The sequence below is a fragment of the Gallinula chloropus genome (genome assembly GCF_964237585.1).
Source record: "Gallinula chloropus genome assembly, chromosome: 13".
Lineage (NCBI taxonomy): Eukaryota > Metazoa > Chordata > Aves > Gruiformes > Rallidae > Gallinula > Gallinula chloropus.
In genome coordinates, this window is record NC_140098.1 from 5,885,388 (window position 1) to 5,911,473 (window position 26,086).

Below are 26,086 nucleotides of genomic sequence, written 5' to 3' on the forward strand. Positions count from 1 at the left end.
AGATGGAGAAGTACTGTTACTAAACATGTACGTAGAGTGAGCACTATCCCACACTCTCAGTCCTGTAACCACTGTATCCTGCTATACAATAACATGCTATTTCCTATTCAAAGTAATTACTGATGAGGACAAATGCTGAATTTTTAATGGTACCCACTTACAGGCAGAAGAACACTCTAAACAAGAGGTAGTAAAGACCTGGTCCTAAGAGATGTCTACAGAAAATTGAACAGGGCAAACAAAGTATGTTAACATAAAGTTTGCAGAAAATGCAGATTAAATGCCTTGTCCTAAATAGACACATGTGGACTGACTGAATTTTTCATCAAAGGATCAGAGGTGATCTATCTTCTACTCATCCTACACGCTACAGTCATGAGCGGAGAAAGTTGTTCTCCACCAGCAGCAGCCACCTAATATCCAATAGACAGACCTCCTGGTTTCCCGCACTGGGAGAGGTCTTCTTGGTGATCAGCCACACAAAGAAAGTACTGGTGGGCTGGAATAAAGACCAGCACAGAAGACAGTTTCCCTGCAAGTCTGGGCTCTGCAGAAGGCGAGAGAAATGGTTAAGGAAAGCTCCTTCCAAGAGATCCCTTCAGAGTGTTGCTGTCAGTATTTTTCCACTTCTCCTGGCGGGTGCACAGCAGCGGTGCAGCCGCTCGGTAGCTGTTATGCCATAGCATGCCTCATAACATACCCTAATCCTTTGAAGAGCTTGCAGTACCAGCTATGGATTCAGTAAGTGCCAGCTGGGTTAAAGGCGCTAAAGCAATCTGGTTTTCCTTCTTTATTGAAGTTTTTTCCTGAGGAGCACACAGGAATTAGAAGTGGCCCCTTTTTTCCTGCACATACAGATGCTCGTTACTAATTACTACAGTTGAGACTGTGACCTGAGAACTGAACTGCAGCAAGCACTGCGATCTCAACTCTGGTTCTCCGAGGTTGCGCCGCTGAGCCTGGAAGCGGGAAAGGCACAGTTCAGTGTTTGTCAGGTGGAACGGGCAAAGCGTTTCAAGCTTTATTTTATACAATCTATTGCTCTTCAGTTTCTGAGGTCACCTCCAGAGGTTGGGTGTTACTGTAGGTCAAACCCAGAAATTATGATCAAGGAAGCAAGGTGCGAGTCTCCATGCAGAGGGAAAAGGTGCTGGAGGAAGGGAGGGGTGACAGCAGCACAGATGCAGCAGCCCCTTGAGGGAGATAACACAGCATCACTGCCCAGCACCCACTGCTCTGCCCCAAAGCTCACACCTCAAAAAGCCTTCTCTGGTGGGAAGAAGGGGCTCTGCTTGGCATCCCCAAGAGGCTCCCTGAAAGGGCATCAATTGCTCTGCCATGAGGTACCACTCCTGATTGAGGGTGCCAGCAGCAGCGCAGGAGTGAAGCCCTCTGGGATGCCCACCTTAGCCGCCGGCAGGGCCAGCTGCCTGTCTGCTTTAAAGCCTGTTAGCACTTCGTAAAGCAGCCCTTAGCAGGCCACAAACTTTACACGTTTCCATATGAGTTGTAAACTGAAGAAGGGGAAAGCCAATGCTTTACAGAGGAAGGTTCATGCTTCTTCAGAAGGCCACAGCTGAACTGGAGCGAGGGTCTCCCGCAGCAGCACGGTGGGCTGAACAGCGGAGGAGGTGTGAAACCCTCCAGTGGTGTGAAAACCGACCAGTGGGTGAAACGGGGGATAAACCAGCTCACCTTATCTATGTACAGAGATAGGGTCAAATGAAAATACTTGCTACTTTCAGATTTTCTAGTATCTACTGATACACCCCATTAATAAAATAATGAATACTAATAATTATTATTAATAAAAAATGAAGGAACATCCACAAAGGCTGAGGCTAAAACACGATGCAGAAAACACGATGCGACTGACCAGAGGAAGGTCAGAGCATGAGCAATTACAGACTGGTCAGACAAAACCTCTTTATCCAATGATTTATATTTTTATGAATCAACGAAATCCACTTCTAGTTGGGCATTAAATGAAGTTAAGATTACTACTACCATGGAAAGTTGAAGACTTCCATCCAACGCCATCTCAGCGTACAGCAACACGGAATACAACTCCAAATAGGAGAGCTGGGAATGTCTGGTGTTGTACAATACTGCAGTAACATTATGATTGAACTGTGGCTGGCAAGATCTCAGTGCTTAATGGAATATCAGCGTACTGCAGGAATACCAGCATATGGTATTCCATATTCTTGATCTATGGAACTTGACATCCACAACCCTCGAACTGGGTTTGGACTCTTTTACATCACTGCAAGCATTAAAAACCTTGCAACCAAAATGCGAGAGCGATGTGCACCTGACATTATCACGTGGTGTTATGCTAATATACCATGTTAATCAGCTATAATAGGAATATTGAAAATGCAATAGCATCCTAATGCAATATTGATAAAAGACTGACATTCCTGCTCATTCTGTCTCACTTGCAACAGTGGCTGGCAAATTATAGCTGTATTTTCATGATCATAAACTTGGAGGAAACATGTTCAGGGTCTGTCAACAGTTGAAAATAGTATTTGCCACATATTTGTGTCTATCTTCTTCATAAAATGTTTAATGCACTGTGTTTTGCAGAGCTGTTTGTATTTCATGTGACCAATATATGAAACTCTTCCCATGTAATGAGAGATCACGTAATAGCTGTAGTAAACAAAATGTGCAATAATATTTATATACATCTGCTTTATATATAGGGCATCAGTATGTACATTCAGATGCACAAGACTTAGCCGTATGTATGTACAGCAGTGCAACATTCACTCTTCAAAGGCCTAAAGAAGTTATTTGTGTTTGTTTTGTTGGTGTAAATGGCATTAGGTGAAGCCTGCCAGCCCCTCTTGCAAGGAGAGTGGGATGAGGAGGCCACCAGCCTTTCAACAATGCTGCATCGAATACCCGAGTATTTTCACTATTCTGACTATAACTCTATTAGCATTGTACAAGCAGGATAATATACTTACAAACACACAGCCCATTTCAGCCATCAGTTTATCAAAGTTCTATTTGCTTTATAAATAAAACACCATGAGAAATTATTCCATAAGATTAGGAGGCAAATTCAGCCTCTGTGTAATTCAACAGACTTTAAAAGGACTGCTCTGGAGAAGAATTTGGTCCTCCAAACCTAACGTATTCAAGAAGGAGTTTTGAGAAAAAGTGATTTTTTTTTTTTTCACAAGAGTTTTACAGATGTCTGCTAAAACCTTAATAGAAGCTTTGAGCCAGAGACTCCTATAATTCAACCCCTGAACTTTTGAACAACAATTTTATTTAGAAAGTTGATTTATTCATAAGTAAATAGGATACAGTGTGGATGAAGTACAAGGGATCAGGAGGCAGTTATTAGATTTATAAGTACAAAAGCCTCACTGTTGCAGACAGTGGAGGCTCAGCAGTTACTGTACCTTTCAAAACTAATATGTAACCATATCTGTTTTAAAAGAGTGATTCATATTACTCCGAATGCATGAGAAACTCTTTCTCATCCCCACCACAGGAAACTTGAGTCTGATTTTAATGAGCTTCAATTGGAATGTGGCCTTTGAAAAGTAGTGCATTTGAAAAGATGGAACATTAAATTTTGTAATGATGTAAAACATCTTCAATTTTTGACAGGACAATGGTGCTTATTGTGCTTTATGGGCCCAGTGGTGATTCAAAGGTCACTTTGTATATGACTCCACAGACAGGGGCAGCAGTGAATGAAAATTAGGTTACATGTGATCAGCTTTATTATTAATCAGATGAAAATGGATTTTTAACATTTTTCTAATGAGCAACAGAGAAAGAAGAAAATACCATGAATAAAACTACAAGAGGGAACAGCAAGGCCGAAACGCGCGATGTGCGTAACCAAACTAAAGTGTATTAAATCTGAAATCCTTAAATACTGTCTCAAGAAATAAAATGCAGCTGCATATTTTTGTGTCATAAATATATAGAAAACTGCTGAAATACCTACTGTAATTTACTATCTCTGTCCTTTGTTTATAACTAACTAATGAACTGATTTCTTCGTACAGTATATTATAGCGGCACCAGATAGCACTGCTATGGTTAAGGTTGTGTCAGCGTTTCCATTATAAATCCTGTTTTTCAGGGGTTTATAACTCAGCTGTAAAAATGCAGCCCAGGCTAAAACTTGGCGTACAAGGTCTCTGCCAGGAAGTGCATTTATTTTACAAATTTCCCAAAAACGCCTGTCGGAATATTCTGGTATCACATGAATGTGAATGACACAAATACTGCAAAAGTTCACTAGCTTGGGAGTCTTGTTTAACTTGAGAAACAGGTTTAGATTTAAAAGAAAAAAACACCAACACCAGCACAAATCTTGGTTAAACTATGGGCTAATGCACCTTTGCTCTGGAAAAGTGCAAAAAATTAAGAATATTTTTAAAATCCTTTGAAACAGCCCTACTGAGCAGAGCGAGTGCTGTTTTTTCATACCCTGGAATATTTTCATGCTAAATAAAACATAGTGCTACAGAATTAGATTGTTGAATGTTTACCGTTGAATCCACATGCTGCGAATGAACTTGCATTAAACCTCACATTAATAAAGCGCTTGATCACAAGAAGCCTGTGTGTCTAGCTTTGTGTTTGGCTCAGCCAAATGCCATTTGGCTATCAAAGTCCTGTTTTGATTAGCAACTAGTGCCAAGCAGCGGGGAGAGGGGTGGCTTGCAGAAACGAGAAACGCTTCTTTTCGCAGTTAATCACCCAAAGAGGAGCAGAAAAAAACCCACAGAGCGCCGGTGGCTGAGAAGCAAACCCAAAACCAGCCTTTCTGACGACAAAATTCACCCTGGATCCCCATCCCATCGGTCAGCGGGACTGCCAGGCACTGCTGAGGGAACATTCTGGCCAGGCCCAGTCCGTCTCCCCACCAACTCCAGAGGAACACCAGCACTGAGGTGGCCCAAAGGGACGCCGGATGGAGAATGTGACGGCCAAGTTACAACAGCAAAAAGAGCTGCTCAGGATAACTGATGGTGTTACATGAGAGGCTGGGAGTATCTTCTCTCTTTCAAACAGATTTACTGGGATATAAACTGGTGAGCAGAGGGAGGTCAGCAGACAGCAGGGTAGAGCTGCACTCTCCCTCCTCCCTCACACAGCACACGCTCCCAGGCCAGGCACAGGGGAACAGAAATGTCCTCCTGTCCTCCTCAGGCTGCTGGCACCCATCCTGACTCAAAGTTTCAAACACCAGGCTTTCCTCAAAGCACCCCACACGTTCACACAAGGACAGCTGCTCCGTCCTAACCAGGACCACTATCCCCACCCGCACGGCAGTACAATTCCGAGAAGATGCTACTCAACATTTTTCATGTTGTTTCCTGCACCTAAAATCTCTACTTCAGCAGGTCAGCTGTAAAACAGAGGAGGAGTGATGGCAGGGGTGTGGCAGAGCCCAGACAGAGCTGGCTGCAGGCTGCTCCGAGTACAAAGCCAGGGCACCCCGAGAAGAGCCAGCCACCACACCAGCTCAAGGACATGACCAATGCCAGCCACCAAGCCACCACCCCAGCTCAAGACATGACCAACGCAGCTTCAGGCCCTGCTGCACTAGCTGCCTTCAGCTATCAGCCACGTCAGCCCTCCCAGAGCCACTTTCCCACATCCCTGGGCATCCAGGCAAGAGCAGCCGCAGCCTTGGCCTAAGGCTGCTGAAACAAAACCACTGGAGCTCTAGCACAATTGCATTGTCATAAAAATTCCAGTCCCCTCTGCCTGGAAGTCACTTAAGCACATTCAGGAATTTTACTTCAAACAATAAAGAAAAGACCATGAGACCCAATGGCTGTAGCTTACCCTAAGGCATCCATCGCCCTCCCAGAGCTAGGAGTGAGTAGATCCTTCCCCTTGCACCATTAGCCCTTACTGCAGCCACAGAACCAAAACCAAGTTGCAGGTGGAAGCGGGAGCCTTTGGACAGCTGGAAGCTGATGAGACAACACATATCAACCCAAAATGCAGGCCAGACATCTACAGCAGAGGGTTTGAGGAGAAACCACAGAAACTCCCTGCATCAAGCCCATGTGGCAGTATTGCCACCCACTACAGAGCCCAAACAGGAGCTACGCAAGGTACTGGCCCTCCAGCCCCCCGGCTGAGAAAGGAAAAGGTCTCAAGAAGGTCTTACCATGCTTCCCAGGCACTTCTTGCTCTCCTACGAATGGAGTACTACAGCAGCAAGCTGCATCCTGGGCTAATCAAGCGAGAGAAGAGCAGCAGGGCCCAGTGCTCTGTTAATGATGCTCTGCCGTGCTTCGTTATCCTCTCACCCCTTTGCTCCAGCGACAGGCTGGGAGTCTTACCCCAACAGACTTGTACAAGGCATGTTTTCCTGCTACCTGGCTTATGTCTGGGGGAAGATAGATGGGTAATTAATTTTCCATGTATTTTACCTGAGTTTGTGATCCTGCTACCAAGGAGGGCAGGGGTTGAAACCTGTTGGTATGCTTTGAAAGGGAAGAGGGGGAGAGCAACCTAAAATACGTATCCTGTTAGATGGGTGCAAGATGGACCTTTGATCGCTTTATGGGTCAGTTCCTGACAAGATTTTATTCCATGGGCAGTGGCTGCTACGACTAGCCCAGGCTGCAGTATCAGTGTATGCTTCTTTAAGAAAATACATACCATTTTCAGTAAAATATAGAGGCTATGTCATAGTATTTTTTATTATTAAGCTAAACAGCCATGTAAAATGAGTATAGCATATTGGCACTGATTCCTGCTGTACTGAGGCTCCTTTGTGAAATCAGTTAATTAGTTCTTCCCCCCCCCCCGCCCCAAACTTCACTTGAATAAATTCGTGGTTAGCAAAAGTATGAAGAATTTTGCTTTTCTTGGCTAATTTTTTCTCTCTCCCTCCCCCTTTTCAAAGGAAACTTCACCCATCTATCGGGGTAGCGCTGTTCATTTTGGATGAAGATGACTAGCTGAAGAAGAAAGAGTAATAAAAATACATTTTCGTGTAGTGAAAAAGCTGCCTATACTTTCTCTGAAACTGTCCATCACAGCGTAAGGTGAATAAACAGATTCTGCAGACTGCTACAAGCTTGTTAAATCTTTAATAAATTAGCCATGAAAAAGTGTTAATTAACTAGTAAAAATGTTTCGGGGTTCTTTGAGGAAAAAAACCCATAAGCCCTGGAAAAGTGTATACTTAGCAATATGTAAAAAATACAGGTTTTTAACTCAATTTCTGAGACTTTTACAACAAAGTGCAGAGAAAGACAGATGAAATTATGTTCTGACTACATACACTGAATAAGCCCAATGGGAACCTCTGTATATAGTTATCAGTGGCACTGAAATCTGCTTAGGAAAGCAACAAGTCTTTTGTTCTGTTGACAACAGTTATTACAATTAATTCATTTTGTGATTGGTATTTGCACTGAGTGACAAGGTGTTATTTTACCTCAGTAAAAGTTAAAATGGTAATACCTACATGCGAAATAACACTGAGTTTGCTATCACTCACTCAATAAAAGAACAGCCTTTCTGCAGAAATGCCTGCTCAGCCACCACTCCTGCGAACCTGAAGTATTAGCATCAGACTTCTCTTTCCCTAGCTGTTGGGGTTTTTTTTCTTCTTCTAAAAGTTTCTTTGGGGTAACAAAGGGAAAAGTTGTCCTTTCTATGCTAAAGGCCTCTGAGTGCTGAGCTGCATCCGGAGCAGGATGCCTGCTGTAGGTGCAGGCTGCCTGCACAGGGGTGGGACTGCCCAGGGCTGAGTCCCACCAGCCATACCGCAGCAGGGCTGACATGGCAGCGAGGGGTTCTGGGGGCTGGTGGGACAGCATCCCCTCCACAGGGGTAAGGGAGAGGCGAGCCCAACCACAGGCCAGGTGCCAGGATGCTCCCCGTGCCATGCTGCTACGGGCACAGTAAGGAAAGCCCTTCATCCCGGGGCTGCTGAGTGCTGTGCTGGTGGGATGCTGAGTGCCCACCCCCGACATGACACAGAGCAGCGGGGTTTGCTGCAATCCCACTCCTGGCAGGGATACAGGAGGCATCAAGCCCCGAGCAGCCTCGGGTGGGAGGAGGAGGGTTTCCTGCCACTCGAGGCAGGGCGAGGTGCCAGGCAGATTCTGGTGCCATGTGAGCTGCAGATCTCAAAGCGAAGACTCTGAGTTATGGGGCTTCGGGGCTACCTCAGATGCCACTGAGCCCTGCTCATCTCATGTGCCCCCTGTGCAGGGCCGAGATCCTCAAGACCCACGCAGTTGCCCCGTACCACTGCGGGAGCTGAGACCCAGCACAGGTACCAGTTTCAGCCCAGCTCCCCTCTGTGACACACCTGTACACGGAGGGGCTCCCTTGGCCAGCAGCAGACCCTCGGCTGCCTGCTTTCAGCTAAAGGTGGACAAAACAAGGAGCAAGGAATGCCAGGTGATATAAATTTTACCTTTTGTAGCAGGACCCAGCAAACCAAGGAAAGTTTGCAGCGCTAGCAAATGGCAAATAACCCATTAGCTATGGATAGTTCAGCACGTCTCTACTTTTATTATAAGTTAGCCTCACTAAACCATTGACTTAACAGAGAATCATTATAAATCCCCATTTTGAATTTTTTTATTAGCAGTATTTATCACCTTCTCAAAATCAATCCTATATTTTTAAATTAAAACAAATGACTACTTGTACTGCAATCAATATTAGTACATTTCCCTTTTTTATAAGGAGAAAAAATGGAATACAAAGAAATGTCCTTCTTTGGCCGCATCAATCCAATTTCAATATAATTCAATATTTAATAAATATAATCCTCTGTGTCTGTGCAGGGAAACATCATAAAAAATGCAAAAGGTTTCCTGGTCTCCAATAACTTGCATGAAACAAAGTGTTGCCTTATTCCTTCCATAAATACTGCGGTCTTATGCTACCGGTTTTCTTTTTTTTTTCTTCCTGCATATTAGAAAGAGTTTGCTCTGATTATGTGTAAGAAAGGAGGTTTACATATTTCATGATTAAAAATCCAAACTGCTATCTGCCATCTCCAAAAATTTACCATCTTCATCTCTTTGTGCTTCTTTGGCTTGTCGTTTTCGAAAGGGCAAAGCAAAAAAAAAAGAAAAACCTTATATAATACCTAATTTGTACATCTGTGGTTTCCCTCTGACTTGTGTAGGCACCATATGTTTTTAATTATCATAATAGCCTTAAAGAACCTGTTCAGTGGGAAACACATATGATCCTTTTATTACTGGTTTGTAATTTAAACAGTTTTAACAGAAAAGGTCTGGCTATAAAGGACCAAGAGGCACAAAGGTCTAAAAACCCTGTTATTGACCTCTGAAAGCACGAGTTCAGATCCCACCCACTGAGGTGGGACCCGGCCCTCCCGCCTCTGACAGAGGTAATCGGTCGCATGTGAAACGGCTCTCCAGGACCTGAAAAGACAGGCTCTCCAATCTCAAATGACTCGACGTCTCAGTCAGCGGCTGACACAATGAAGCCGGGGTCTATAAACATTATCGCGCACCCGATCTGCGCTTTCTTCTCCCCGGCGGAGGCTCGCAGAGCGGTGGTGTCGTAGGAGAAGCCCCGTGAACACCAGAAGCCCAGAATTTCCAGCGATCCTCATTAGTTGTTGCCCTTTCAAATTCCTGGTTTTGTCCTTTATGCAAATGCAAGGCTGGTGAGCACGCCAGTCTCCCGGCCGCGGGAAACAGTCAGATATTCGGAGGTAGGAATTAAATTTAACAAGTTCAATTCACTCCTGATTCTGGACATCTAAACACATAATCAGTCTGATAATGTTATTAATTATCATTCAAGCGACAACCTTTGACACTGGCATGCTCCCACAACCTCCCTACTCCAATAACTCACACAGAAAATCGTTGGCATGAAAACCCACAGTCTTATGAACAGAAATTGCAAATAAGCAGGCACTGAACATACGACTGGGAGCGAGCAAAATCCCCCTTTTCAGAGAGAAAGCAGAGGCTCACACAATAGCCCCGTCATTTGACCCAAAATGAAATCCTGTACAACTTCGTCCCAAAACAGATAATTTACACCCCAAACAAAGAGCCGTGGGGAGAAGAGGGTGGGGAAGGGAGCCTAGCTAAAATTACACCGAGGCTGGAAGTCGTTACGGCTCCATCTCAGGAGATGGATGGTGTCCTCATTAGAACGAAGCTTTATTTAGACGGACGGACAGAATCCTTATTAGAACATTAGGCTGAAACGTTTAAATGTCAGGAAATACAAAATTAGGATTTTTGCAAATAAATGCTGACTTGGAGGAAAAAACTTGGAAGTCTCTGCACTTATCCCACTGGAGACACTCAGGGAAAATAGAATCGCTCAGGAATGGCAATCTCCTGTGCCCATCTGACCCTTCGAGGGCATTCCTGGAAGTCCTGTTTCACAAAAGGCTGAGGAGATCCCTCTTCTCTGGCAAAGTGGTTTCCACTGGTGACCTGATGCTATCAGCTCAGTCCCTGGCAGCATGCTGAGCCCAGAGGGAAGGAAGAACTAGGGAACTGCCTCCTCCCACCACTCCTTTGCAGGGAGCCCACCCAGAGAGAGCATGCTGATGTTGGAAACCCATTTCCAGCTGCGTGGACCCAAAAACTACGAATCGGCCAGGCCCTACCCCTCCCTGTCTGACTCCCTGTTCCCAGGCCCTCTGCTTTCTCTGGGGAAACTCAGGTATTTTGCAGTGATGGAAAGACAGCTCAATTATCTGGCGTACAAAATAGACGGTCATTGTTTTCCGCTTTACCTGAAAGCTAATGGATCTTGGGATACCAGACGTGGATGCTCAATCCCCTCTGGAGCCTCTCTGGTCATTTGTCGTCTCTCGATTGGTGCACACTGGTCTCTGCCGAGGTAATATGTGAGCTACTGCACTCTAAAAGGAGATTTTTGAGAGAGGCAGAGTGTGCACACACACACATACACCCACCCAGACACCCCCACCCCCTCATCCTGCACCTTGCTTGCAGGTCCCGCTCCGGAATGCGGTGACCTAAGGAGGAACTTCTCACAGGCATCAGTGGTTCAGGTAGAGAAGGTAAGGTGGGATTTGCTCCTGGGAGAGGCACAGCCCTGCATGGCAGGATTCTGGTCCTCCCAGGGTCATGGGAGAGAGCTGGGGGTGCTGCTTTCCCTGTGCTTTGCAGAGACAGACCCAGGCAGGCAGGGAGATAACGTGCTGATGGAGGCAGCTGTCTCTGCTATTCCCTCCAGAGCTCCCTCTTCTCCCCAGGTGCTGTGATTCTCATGCAGCATGGGTTGCCCCACCTGCACGTCACTGGCTCGTCCCCTTTGCAAGGCTCCACACCTCCACCTTGAACCTTCTACATGGCCCAGAAGGGGAAGTTTATGAAAATAGAGTTTCTGCTGGGATTCAAGAAATTTAAAAATAAATATATAAATAAAGCTTGCATTTGATCTTCTAAATAAATAGCTTTCTCTGTGGCCTTTTAATTTTTTTTCAGGATTAATCCAATGAAAATCTAGCTTTCCTTCCACACCACTTCACCCACAAAATCATCAGGCTGAAGTTTTCGGATACAACAGAAGTGTTTAGTTCACAGCATGGGAGGATGGCAGAGAGCACCAATACACTGCCATCACCTGACCAGAGGACAGTTACTCAGCTGGCAAGCCCTACTCTTGCACAGACACATTTGTGTACCTCTCACACCAGCTTCTAACAACTGACTCTGCCAGCCACCAGCAAAGGAACCAGCACAGATACACCCCACCAGAACTATCTCCACACCTCTTGAGAGGCCCAAAGGATCATCTGCCTGCTGAATTCGTGTCTACCACCACTGAGTCGAGTCAGTCTAGGGACCATTCATGCTATAGGTCTCAACCAAAGTTCTTCCTTGTCCTCTTCTTCTCCCACACACATACGAGCACAATTCTACCTTTAAAAGAAATCCCAGCTCTGGGCCTGAGAAAACTCTTTCTTCTATTTAAGGATCCTCCTTTCACGGTAAGGATCCTCCAAATTTCCAAAAAGTGGCTAACAACAATACCACTGTGATCCCATCTGTACACAGCAATGGCACTGTAATGCATGGAGCATAAAGCACCAAATTCCCACAGACAGCATCTGTCTTACTACAAACAATGGACCATTATCTTGTAAATAATTCTGATTAAGCTGCAGCATTTTCCCCAAACAAACAGTAGGGGAGCAGAGGGTGAGTATTTTTCTAGTGGGAGTGCCGGTTTTCTCCTTCCCCAGCACTGACACTCACTTTTTTATTCAACTGATTGGCCCCCTCCCCTCCCCACTCTGTCCCCCACGGCTTGGTTTTCATCTTCTGACCTTATCCAGCTGTCAATCATTTTGGCAACTAAAGAGGGAGCCGTCATGTTAATGGGATTCCCACCTCTAGCCTTTGGGAAAGCTTTTCCGGTTTGGTGTTGGATTTTCTTTTCACCCCAACGTGCAGTTCTGTAACGATTACTGAAGACACCCCTAAACCCACCCATTATTAAACAGTTCCTGTGTTAGGGGATGGAAAAACGCAGCCACGTGGTTGGGTGCGTGTTGGTGCCGGTCAGAGTCTGGGATGCCTGTCTGTGCTGGTGATGGGTCTCAGTGTGTTTGGCACAAGAGCAGACTTTGCTGTCACCCTCTTCAAACCCTCGTCAGAGAGAGCAGAGCCCTTGGCTCCCCCCCGGCAGCAGGGAGCAGGGCAGGGGACTCACCAGCCTGTGCCAGTGTGGTACCCGTGCCGCAGGAGTGGCACGCTGTGCTCCTCACACACCGACGGGCAGGCTGAGCCAGCAACGGTGTGCCGGGGAGATCTGAAAGGGTTTACAAGTGAACTGAGGGAGAGGGAGATAGGGAGGACCAGGGTTGGCTGCACAAAGGGATGGGTCATGCAAAACCCCATCAGGGGTGGCACGGCCCTTTCTCCTAACGTCCACAGACTGGGAGATGTGAACTGAGCAGAGCCCCCAAGAAATCCTAAATTGTATCTTTCTCATGTTCATTCAGTGCACAAACCTTTTTTTATAGGTCCCTCCTGATAAATGTCTCTACATGGCTGAAGTGTTGGTTTTCCTTCCCTGCAGCCTCTTAACTCGCCTTGTTACACATGTGAGCTGTTCGGGATCAAACGCTCTTCCTGGCTTGGATAAAAATAAATAAATAATATAAAGCAAAGCAGCGAGGACTATTCTAGCATGGTAACATCAAAAAAAACCCAACCAGGCAACAATGTTTTTAACTTACAAGTAGTGAATTGAAGTCACTGCTGTTCTGTTAAAAACCACACAGCCCATGTCAGCCAGATCAGTGAGCGTGAGCAGGAACACTGGGACCTGGTGAGCACCATGGGGTCTGAACGCCGAGCATCACACGGACACTGAAAAGGAAGGGACAAACCACGGCAGAGAGCGTGGCAGGTTCCTCAGTCCTGACAGGGCACAGGGCGGGAGGACCCATGGGTGGGCCATAGGCTGGGGGCCGAGTAAGCCACCAGACGCTGCCGAGCTGTCATCTGCCTCTGGCCTGGTGCTGGGGCTGGCGTGCTGCGGTGACGGTCAAAAACCAGTGGCTCAGCCCAGCTGGCACTCCGAAGAGTCCTGAGGTGGAGTCATGGATTCAGTGGAGAGCCCTTATGGCCAAAACACGGGAAAGCTACTGCAGGTGCAGAGAGCTCTGAGCATCAGGGCTGAGGCCGACGGCCGGTTCCAGCACTGGGGCAGCCGCACCGCGCTGCTCAGGAAGCCGAGCTCGTGAACGCTGCTGGGATGGAGAAGGGATACGCATGCCCAACACATATTTTAAACGTGTGTTTATTTTCATCAATAAATTTTTATAGCTTACTGTAGTTGTATCAGAGAAGGAAGCATTTATACACTGAGGACTTATATAATGTTCTTCATCTTCAAAGTGCTTTACAAACATTAATTAATTCATTTATCCTCACAGCACTCCTACCGGGGAGATAAGTACTATTATTCTCCATTTCACAATGGAGAATCCAAAGCGGAAAACTTATTTTTTTCCATGGTCAGTGAGCGAATCACAGGTAGACCTGCAGGAGGGGTGAGGGCTGCCAGCTCCTGAACACGGGTCCCCCGCCCCAAATCTTATTTGAAAGACTCACGGTCTGCCAGAGTCATGGCACATACCGGGATATGCCTTGGGTTTTTCCTTCAGTAAGAGATAATTACGGAACAATTCCCTCTCTGATCCCCAGCATGGCATGCTATTTTCTGCCCCACTGTTGCTCTGTGAGCTGAACAATGGCTGTTCTATGCAGGGAAAGGCGCTGCAGACACCCCGGATCAGAGGAGATCGGCTTAAAGAAACTTGCTGGCCTGTGTCTCGCTCCGTGGACAATGGGGCGGGCTTGGCGGCTGTGGGTGCAAGCGCCCAGCGAGGGGGCAGCTTCAAAAACACCTGCTTGCAAATGGCAATGCTCCGGGCAGGGCATCTGCTCGCTGGAGTCCCCTGCGCCCAGCGTACCTATCTAGAAATTTCATGTAGTAGGAAAATGGTTGTGGTTTCCGGTGTTTGGTCTCAACCCTAAGTGTATCCCTTTTACATCCATGTCGGAGGGATACACAGTGCTCCTGGCAATCCTCACCTCTGTGATGCTGCTGTAAATAAACCTCTTTCCTGCCTGCTCCTTGCCAGCAACTGTGCGGCTGCTCTGAGTGGCAGTAACAGGTACCAGGAGCCTGAACAGCTCGATTGCAAGGCATCTCAAAGGCACAGCTCTGACAACTCTTCTTCTAGGGAAGTGTTCAGACCAGAGAAGTTTAACCAGCACTGGGGATCACAAACTGGGGAAAAAATCCTAACTTTATGATGTCTGAGAAAGATGTGTTTCGCCCACTACAGCCCCTGCTAAAGACCTGACCCACCCCGGGTCTTTCCCCCCTAGTTTATGTTTCAACAATAATAAAGATGCACAGACCCCCAAAACCCACTGGGTAATTTCCCAGCTCGGAGAAAGACAGAGTCATGAGGGAAACAAACTGCCCAGTTAGGGGCTGGCATACTGCAGGAGACACCACCACATCCTGCTGGGGACAGGCCCGTACCTAGATGCTGCTTCAGAACCACCAGAACAATTGCTTAGTGAGAAATGATTTTTGCATATGACTCATCAACCCTTGAAAACAGGATTTCTTATATAATCCGAGTGCTGACACAGCCTTCACTTGAGTGGTGTGACTGCAGCTGTATAATTACAACTTTAGATTTGATGTTATGGACCTTAGGTTACGCTGTTCAGACAAATGCTCCATTGTATTAGAGAGATATTTTTTCCTTAGTCATATTGCCCACAGGACAATAAGAACTATATTCACAGCTCACTGCATAGAAGTTTAGGCATATAACAGCCAGCAGTATTACACAAGATGAGATTATACCCTATGGGGGTTAAATGGATTCATAATTGCCACTTTTTCTCTCTCTCTCTTTTTTTTTTTCCTTTGCTCCTAGTTGATACTTTTTTGGAAGTGCTCTCCAAATAAAAGGAAGAACAATCTCACACTGAGTCTGGATAAATGTTACAGTTGTCTCACAAATGCTGTATTATTTCTAGCCCTTCCAAAATAATATAATTGTCCTACTGCTGAACTACAGATTTTTCTCAGTATGACACAGAACACTAAAATGTCAGGTCCTGACTCATGGTGTTTTGGTGGAATAAATAAAAAGTACCAATATGCTATTCAAAACTGACGGCGTTAATGAAGATGTGACACCGGGAGCCCTAGTCATGCTTTCCGTTAGCTTCCATCACGTACTCGGCGGTGCACAAGGCAGCATCCCCCCTCCACTGGGTCCCATCCTGGAAGCACTTACCACAGACCTGAGGGACACTACTGGGACTGATGCAACCGGTTGCTTGTTACCCTACGCTCGCTTTATTCCCGGTGAACGGCCCGCGGGTCTGAGCAGTCTCGGGATGCTTATCGCCCATTCCTTCCACGGAAACAAGGAGGAGAGCAGTGCTACCTGCAGGACTGAAGCCGGTGGCTTAACGTAAGGCTAGGCAAGACTAACCAAGCAAGATCGCTCATGGGCTGCAGGCTCCTGGTATTCCCATGCTGGGACAGACAGTGTGCGCCCATGGCCCCATATTTCCAGCTGCAGGACTGGACCCAAGCACAGAACTCACCCTGGCCGAGCAACCAGGCACTAATACTTACACAATCCAACCCGTGTTACTCAGATTTAAACCGGTGGCCTCCACAAAAACGTCTATGGATTTTACTGGCAACACAGGAGAAACAGGTCCCACAGTCCCAAGATGTTTTCTGTATCAGAGGAAACAAATATACCCTCCCCGCCCCAAACACCTGCCTAACCTGACATGAGTTGCTCTATTGACAAACCACTCCATCCCTACAGACCGCCTTAAGCATCCTTGCAGAGGCCAGACGGAGCTTTGCAGAGCTTGCCTCTCAAAGCACCAAACTCTGGGCTGCATGAGTGGTCTTTGGTCTACCAAAAGGTACAACAGTTTCTCCGAGGGTTTTCTTGAATGAATTAACAAAATGACTCAAAACTGCACTAATGGTTAACAGCTTTTGTTTTATTAGCAACACTGAGATAAGTTATTGAAGCATTTTAGTATTGTTTTACATTCCATTCAGAAGTGACCTAACTTGTAACTCCATATACATTTAAAGATATAGTTTGACACTTATTCAGAAAGCAACAATTATTAAAACTTACATACCTTCATTACCAGGAAACCTTAATATAATTTCTAATTACTTCCAACAATACTCTATTCCAAAGCACATGATAACCCACTAGAAGTTTACACATTTCACTTCAATCACAGGTTTTAAATTGTGGATGTCAGAGTGCTGTTCATTGAATTTTACTGTCTTTCTTGGTTAATATTGGAAAACCTGGCACAATATATTAAGCTAGAAATATTGCTTAAAGAATATGAAAAAAGATAACTACAGTATTTTTTCCTGCTAAAGCATTACAAAATACAGGACCATTAAAAACTCAAATAGAAATGACAATAAATAACCTTAAAAATGTTAAGAGAATTTTCACTCGTACTAAAGTCCTTTCCCTAAGCTTGCCAAACACATAAATAACAGAACATATTCAAGACCTCTATTTTTGTACTATTATGATGGTTTGTTATATATTGTGGATGTACTGTGTATACATATATTAATGCTTACACTTAAGGTATATATTTTTTCTTTGCTGAAACAATTAATAAGCCTCAGGTAATTATTTATCCCTGGTACTACAAGTATCTAGGTAGGTGGGAGCAAACCCCAGAAATTCCAGATATGCAATACTGTGCATACGAAGCTCATCTCTGCATAAAGATATTCTAAGTTCCTTAGATTACAAAGATGAATTTGGTTATTTATTTTTGAAAGCCTGTAACATAAAAATATAATTGCTGTCAAATTAATTGTTTAAAATTGGCCTCATAATAGGTATTAATCGTACACTTAGTTTTGACTTGCAAGGATGTCTAAATTGTTTGTGTTTATGAGTAGTTCTAGGAAATACTATACCTCAGACACGAGAATATATATTCCTGACCCAAAACACAAACCAGAGCATTGTCTCCCTTTGGAAAGATCTGGAAACATCTCTGTGCCTCTGCCTAATCCTAAATTATAATTTAAATTCGACCTGGATATGACAAAAACAATAAGAATATATTGTTTGGGAGATGAAACTTAGAGTAAAATCATTCAGTTCTAAGCTTACATCATTATTTTGTCTCTGCAAAGAAAAGAAAAGCCTTTCTGTGCTAGGGATTTGCCTTGGTGCGGCTGGCCACTGATGTCTGAAATCAAGGCACATACCAAGGCCTCCTTTTGCAAACACAATCCCCCTTTCAGATCTGGTGCTAGGAGGGACTGAATGCCTCCAGTTTCACTGGGAATAGGAGGTACTCAGCATGTAGCTGAATCAGATATTTCAGGGGTTAATTTCCAGAAACAGAAATGGAATGGGAATGTTACACCGCAGCGTGAAGGATGGTAAGAAATAAAGGGTTTCAACGGTAAACAAAACGGTGACACCAAACTTACCACCCGACCGATTTCTGATACAACGAAATACAATCAAATTAAATCGCATGAATATAGCAATGAAATTTAAAGTCAAACACAGGACCTGATTCTGCAATCCTCAGTCATGTAAGTAGTCCCGCTCATGGAGAACGAGGGATGCAAGACTGGGTCCTTAGCTTCTGCTTAGGAAGTCAATGTTGATTCAGACAGTATCTTTTCTAGCCAAAAATATGCAGCAAAAGGAAAGTAACATAAACAAGGCTAAATGTCAACAGTGTTTGCAGACTTACAGACACCATCCATTTGTTTGTACTGAAATGACTAGCGAACCATTTGGCAAATACAATGCTATTCACAGACCGGCCCTTTTATCCAGCAACACAAACTTCACTGGATCGCTGGCATTCCCAGTTAATTAAAAAAAGGAAGCAAGCCATATGAGTTTGGTTTGATATTGCCATGCAAATGGCACTGCGACATCCAGAAGTGCGGCTGAAACCCAGGCGTGGGGCCGAGGTGCTGATCTCCCGTTCAGCAGCACAGTTCGTACGCTAAGGGCTGGCCTTGGACCTCCTAACCGAAACTAAAGAAACCTCTTCAAAATCACCGTAACAGGGTAAAGAAAAGTCTGCAGCAAAACTTCTGTATCATTTCATTCTGCCTTGAAGGAAAAAGAATATTGTGGTTACTCCTTCAACTGCAGATCAGGGCAAAAAATTGGGTTACTGAAGTGCATTGTAAGATTCTTTCAAGGGATGGGAGGGCATCCTACTGCAGCAGGGCGACCTTCCCCTGCCTCAAACCTGCCCTAGAGCTGGGATACAGCAGGCCTTCTGTTTCTGTTTGACACGGATTTTAGAATCTAAAAGAGCTGCAATAAGGATTCAAGTGAAGCCACCACAAACAATTAAAAATCTCTTTCTGCATTTTCCATGTTGGTGGTAGTTCTGAAGGGGTTAGCATTGTAATCTTTTTGGTTTTGACACCTGTGGCAATAAGCAATTTACGACGACTAAATTCACTATTTAAACATTGGGGTAGAGCACTATAATTATGTGACAATAAAGCTGTAATAATCTGCCACAATTGATCTTCCCCTTGCCCAGCCCTCTTGTCTGTGCTACAGTTCCGCATTTGGAAGGTATTTCAGAAAGTTACAATGCTGAACAATGTAATAATTCTGTGCAATGGTGAACGCTTTCTGCTCCAAAGGAAATGGGAAGTGCTGAGCCCTTTGCTGGATGAGAACGCCAAAGCTGCTAGCACACACCAGAAGGGCCCTGCCTTGTTTCCATACAGCAAAAGAAGTGATAATGGGGTTGAGCCTACGTAGGAGAAACCAGTGCTTACTGCAGAGCAAAGCAAGCTTTGATGGAAGCCCATTAGACTTATAGAGACGAGATGGAACTAATACTTTTGGACATCATGAAGTGTGGGTTCAATAGCACTAACCCATTAAGCAACTAGCTAATGCCCAAGACTATCCCTGGCTAATAGATCTGTAGCCCACCAGCTCTTCTTTGAAAACTAGGCACTTCCCAAGCAGAAAGTACAAATTTTACCGTCTTAGACAGATAACAGAAAAATGTAAAGGGGAAGAGAGAAAGGAAAGGGTCTCTTCATAAACAGATGCTGTGCCAATCACGTGTAAATTAATGGCTTGGAAGAGGAGGTAGAACATTGCTGCAATACAACTACATTTATATGGAAGGACAAAGCAGAGAAAGGGAAGAACGTAAATGGAAAGAAAAGCAGATCTTCCAAAATTTAAGTACAAAGTAGGTCTAGAACTTCCAAGCATAACTTCTGGAAAGAGCAAAGGCTGTGAAAGCAGAGTACAGGGATGCTCAAAACAGCTATCAAGCCATGGAGCAATCACCTTGGGCTTCCCCTCCGCACCGGGCTACTGGCTGCCAAGCAGCAAGGAAAGGCAAGTCATCTTCTTTGAACCTCCATGGTAGCAAACATTAACAAGATTGGATGCTAAGTATAGTAATGTGGAGACTGCAAAACCAAGTACAGCTCAGGACTAACTCTGAATTCATCAATGGTATTTTTTTTCTGCCTTTCTTTCTGTTCTTTCCTATTCTGCTCTATATGTAGAAGAGAAATATTACAAAAATTTGTGATTTTTCTCAGCAGCATTTTGACATGGAAATTTCTGTATTATGCAGTAATTATGGTTCTTTCCTAATTGTGTCTTTCATCCCTACAGCCTGAAGCATGATAGGAGCATAAATGAATTATGTGTACATCATCAGTCTCTCTCATTCTACATATAAGGAAACTGAGGAATGCTTCCCCCATGTGTGGTGCCCTTCCAAAACAACCATGTGAGTTGGTGGCATTTTCCTCTAGAAATTAAACCCTTTTCATGCCAAGATTTGTGCTTAAAAACTGACCCATTATTGGTAAAATCTGCCAACTAAAAATGATCCACATGGATCACTGAAAATCCCAGCTTGTTTTTATGCAGCCAGAAATTTAACTCAATTAGCATGGCCAATCAAAGATGCAATCGCAGCTAAGTGAAGCTGAGATATTTTATTTCAATTTTATTTCCTCTGTATTCTGCCTGCCGAAAGAGCACCACGCCTCACTGTCTGGATTGTGCAAGGAGTGTATCAAGTGTATCAGTGTTCTCTCTTGAGATGTCAACAACCCACACATCATTGGCTGTGAAAAGAAAGGCAAATGCATAGAGTCTCCCAAAATACAAAGGAACATGAGAATCATGCCACGGAATCAGGTGCTGGAAGATGGGTCTCAAGTTTTCTGATCTCTTGGGCAGTAGAAGAGACAAAGAGAACCGTGAGTAAGGTCATGGGCTTTGTGCAAGAGGCAAGGAAAGCTAACACATGAACAGGGTGCTCCCGATGGCTAATCTGCAAGCACAGAAACATCAGGTAAGATTCCCCGCACTAGCATGCACAGATGGAGTGTGATTTCACAGCACAAAATGTCACTGAGAAAACTGAAACTCCCCAAAAACGCTACTTTGAAGTGGGCGAGGTCCAAGCCAACCAAATAAAAAGAACTACTGACACAGGGCTTGTTCATAATCAACCACTATTGCGGTGAGATCTTGAGAAAAATGAAATAACACATTTAAATAGTCAACCTTACTACTTATATTCTGCACACACTCAATAGAATGTCAGGAAAGTATTTTAAAAAGCTATTTTTGGAGGGGGGAGAGAGGACTCGCACTGCATTTTCCATTAAAAAATGGCTTAAAAAGTAGAACAGACAAGCTTCTGTTGTTGGGTTGGGTTTTTTTTTCCCTTCATACTTCAAGTCAAATCCATTATCACTGGGCAGAGCTTGTGAAAGGGATATGGTCTTTAAAATCATATAAACTCAAGCCATCATAAAATGTCTGTTGAATTGATTGGAAGATGAAACAAAAACCTAATGGAAGTAACATGACCTCATTTCAATAACAACGTTAGAGGGGTTTTTTGTTGTTTTAAAATTCTTGTGTCTGGGAAGATGTACAAAGATATTTTGTACAAAGCAACTAATCGTAGTTCTCCAATTTCTTTACTTGTTTGTTTAGAATCATTTCTCTGCTGCATCTTTTTTTTTTTCAACTGCTTGATTGTACTCCACAAATTGAGACCAAAAAAAAAATCCAAGTAGGATTTTACCAGAGGCAAATTAAATCGACTATCAATTATTTTCAAAATATCAGTAATATAAGTGCTGATTTTGAAGAATCTGTAAATATTGCTAACTATCTGAACTGGTTCTTAGTGCACCGAGACACAGGACTTTACAAGTAAGGCCACACAGATATTTTGGCTCATGATTCAGTTTAAGTAACAACCACGTTGTGAAGTCAAAACGCTCTAAGAACACAAGTGAGAAAAACTTTGTGAGGAGAGATCAGACCTTTTTTTCAGACCAACTACTACACTTGGAAAAGCAAAGAGGGGTCTGGAGGGGGTTACAGCTTTAAGCACAGGTACTATCACAAAGTAAGCCAAAGCTCCCACTAACCTTAACCAGGGTAACCACCCTTAGGTGTGTGCAGATTTAGGGTTTCCAGTTAAATTGTCAGGCTTTGTAATTGTTGATGATGTTTAATTTTATAATTTTTTTTTTACTTGAATACATTTTATTATGCATGTTCAGCTCTGACAATGAGTTTTCTGATTGGTTTGAAGCTTAAGCATAATGAGCAGTACAGAAGTTTTTGTGTCCTTGCTGACTCTGCTATTTAAAGTCATACTGTTTTTCAAAGGATTTACATTCTAAAATCTTTCAAACAAGACTATGCTGACAAAATTGAATATTGAATATTATGATGATAAATTGAAAAATCCTCATTCTCATTTGTTCCAAATAGATTTAACGTTCATTTTGTCAAATATGATGTGTGTGATAGGAGGAAGTAAAACTGCAGTTTTGTAAATGAGAGACTAATCAGGGTAAAGGGTGGTTTTGTTTGTTTGGTGTTTTTAATTACCTGGAGGCATATTCTTAATTAGGCAAATGACAATTTGCACAACTGCTAGTTAGAATAGTGAAAATGGTCATGGGCAACTACTGTGAGGGTGCCACTGAAACAAATCAGAAAAATACAATTAAAAAGAAAGGGGAGGGAAAGAAAAAAAGAAAAATCAACCAAAAAAAACCCCCCAAAAGCTCTTCACCACAGGTAGACGCATTCCATCCACTTGGCCTTTGATTTCCTTCATATTGTGGCAATTGAACGCACCCCATTCAAAAGGAAAGAAAGAAAGGAAGGAAGGGGGAAGGGGAGGAAAAAAAAAGATAGAAAGCAAGATTTGCTTGGCAAAGCATCCAGTGTTTTTCTTGGGCTCTTACTTGTATCAAAATACTGAAAAGTTTGCAAGTTACCATGTAATTTTTTTAGAACTTTTTCCTCCTTTGAGTATGCTAAAGCAGTATCCCCTCAGATGCCACTAGCACGGATAGTCTATATTGCTGCTACTCTAGTTTAAAAAGCAAGTTCTTTCTAAAATCCTGTATAAGTAGATGCATGCAGCACTGCTGATTTCAATGGAGTAGACCACATATAAGACTAGAATTTGGCCCACAGGGTTTAACATTTAAAAAAAGGTATTACTAACAAACATGACTAAGTAGATTTAAAGAGCAGCTTCATGATTCTGCACAAGTGTTTTCTGAAATGGTCTAAAAGAAGGTCTAAAACTTACCACACAAGTCAGGTCTCTTGATACATCCACTAGTTGCTGTGCTACTTGCAAGTCCATTAAAGGCTGCTAAGCCATCAGAGCTGTAAGCTCTTAGGACTGACAACATGTTCATCTGCTTCTCCAGGACCTGTGGACCCTGAACTTGTTCGGGTTTCATCACTCCTTGTGCATTTTCATGGGAGGACAGAAGATTCTGACTGTGCCACTGCTTTTCTGACGCTTGTGGCAGTGGTGATACAAGCCCTTGTGTCGGTTGTGAGGTGACTGCACTTTGTATATTGTCGCCTCCTTCATTGCTTTCTTTATTTAGGGCAGACAACTGCTTATTCATAATATCTGGTTCTGTGTCAATGTCCTCATCTTCAATGTTTTCTTCCTTGGAAGATTCCATATCCTCAGATGAAGCTATGTCAGAAAGGTCATCAGTAGCACTTTTATTTACAGAGTCAGAGAGCAGAATATTTGGGTCATCTTCAGATTGTGTTTTTATTTCGGATTCATTACTGGTGCAAGAATTTTGTGTTCCTGTGCCAATAACACCAGGATAAACACCAAACTGCTTATAGAAGTCTGTTGTAAAATTGCAAAAAGTGGATTCCATGTGGCTGGGCCAGGCAGAGCTCTTTTGCTCTCCCAGGGGCTCTTTATTTTGTCCTTGGGTCATTTTCTCAGAAGCTGAGTCCAGCTGGCTCAGCATGTTTGAAACTACTGCCTCCTTGCTGGACTGCACAGAAGAGGGGAGCAAGCTCACTTTATTAACGGAGGCTGAAGCTTCTCTAGATTGGTCTTTGTTGTTCCCTATGATGTTGTCTTTACGTTTAGCCTTGCCCAAGTGATTGGCCTGGAGGTGCAGCGCCATTAGTTCCATAGATGAAGTTGTAAAGGAACAAAATAGGCAGCCGTGCCAAGCGATATTGTCTTGCACAGTAACAGAGGAACCTGGGAGGGAGGCTGCATCTGGCCTTACGGATAAGTCAAGAGGTTCATATTGTGACTTTTCTGTTTTTCGCTGTGAGGACTTGCTATTTATCTTTTCCTCACCACCATCTGAGCCCAGGGCTTTTACTGAAAGTGGATCTGATAGAGCTTTGTCCTTCATTTCTTTTTCTTTCTTCAAAGAACTTAGGACAAAACTGTCCATGAAAGCTTGCAAAGACCCTTGAAAGTTCACACCGTTCCCAACCATGTTCTGGTAAGCACGACCAAGTTCAGAGAAGTGTGTTCCTTTGGAAGGTATGTCTGAACTCTTCATATTTTCTGAAGATACTTCAGATGACATGCCAGCTGCTTGTCCTTGCTGATCTCCAGAAGACAGCATTCCTGACGTCCACTGCTGCGAGACCATGCCACTTCGGAAATCAATACCAGGAAGCCCCTTGAAGGCTCCTCGCAATATATCTGGTCTAATAAACACAGAACTTTTACTTGATGTCTCATCTTTGTGCTCTTGACTTGCAGTCTGCCCAGAAAGTGGTCCTGCTCCGTTCTGTCGCTCCCGATGGTGCCGTTCCAAGTGGTATTTGAGGGATGCAGACTGAGTACCAGCATAATCACAATGTGGACACTTGTAAGGCTTCTCACCTATAGGTATGGATAAAGACAAAAATACAGAGAGAGAGAATTAACCGTACTTTGGTGTATGGACGAGAGGAGAAAAGGAAAAACCAATGTTAGCTGCTTGAAAACAAGAAGATCTTAAAGCTAATAATTCATTTTTTAAAAAGAAATGCCTTTAATTGAAGACTAATTCATAAACTGACTGTTTCTAAAATGGGTTTCCAGAATGTGGGGCTATTCAGGAATGACATGGTATCTACACACAATTAGCCATCTTTTTCTTAATCTAACATGTAGAAAACTGTTGTAGAATTAAAAGCTATGATTATGAAAATGAAGCATAACAATTTCAACCACAGTAATCATTAAAAGTACAAGTTTAAAAAAAAGAGAGACAAAGAATGTAACAAATGGATGGTTGCAATATTTTGTGTATACAATTGCTCTAAAATTTGTTTAAATTATACACATGGAAACCATTTTTAAACCTAAAAATTTTATGGCACTGTTACGCAAGAGTGAAATGAATGATTTAAGTCTTGCTCTGCAGTAAATCATGGATATAATTAGCAAATGGCATACTGCACAAGTAATTTATCATTATTTGGAGGGCACCATTCCAGAAGGATTCAAAGATCTGCAGACCTACTGCATTGTTTCTAAATAAAGAACTATAAATACAGATTCTATAAAATATTAATATCATTACACTACATTATGATTGCAGCATGTAAGAACATATAGTTAAAATAAAAAGTAGTCAATAAAATAAAAAAGAATTTGAGTAATAAAAAAGTAAAAAATATATTTAGTTTCTGTACTTGAAATTAGCATTATCTACTGGTTTTTGCAGTCCTTTAAATTTGTTCTAATGGCACTTCTAATGCTCAAGTAGTAAAACGTGTAATTTACCTACCATAAGCGCTTTTCTAGGATTAGCTTGAATAGAGTTCTAAAACACATAAGATGATTTTCACGAATTAAATATATATTTGAGACCCATGCTAAACTTTCATTGTTCTTCCTATACTTTAAATGAGGTAGAAGATATTACATGTCATAATTATTCCCATACAATAATAAAAACACATCCAAAAAGAACGTACAGCTAAGCAAATGCACATCTAAATTTCTGCAGAGCACTTGTTGGTGATGCAGAGTTCCCATTAAAGGAAGGAGTGTGGAAATCCTCACCGAAAGGAATCTGGGACGCCCACGAACTGTCAGTATTGGCAATTATTTCTAAGAGGGACTCAATATGAAGAAAAAACTATATCACCTTTTTTTCCTAAATGATCCAA

The 26,086-nt window shown here is 43.3% G+C and overlaps 1 protein-coding gene across 1 annotated transcript in view; it reads right to left on the minus strand.

Moving 5' to 3' along the window:
* The window catches only part of ZNF536 (zinc finger protein 536), a gene marked incomplete at its 3' end in the record, with an annotated part of 244,601 nt that overhangs the window by 98,085 nt on the left and 120,430 nt on the right, over nt 1-26,086 (minus strand). Inside the window, exon 4 of the mRNA XM_084270017.1 lies at nt 23,229-24,809. Coding sequence (XP_084126143.1) covers nt 23,229-24,809 — 1,581 coding nt within the window. The remainder of the gene's footprint in view (nt 1-23,228; nt 24,810-26,086) is intronic.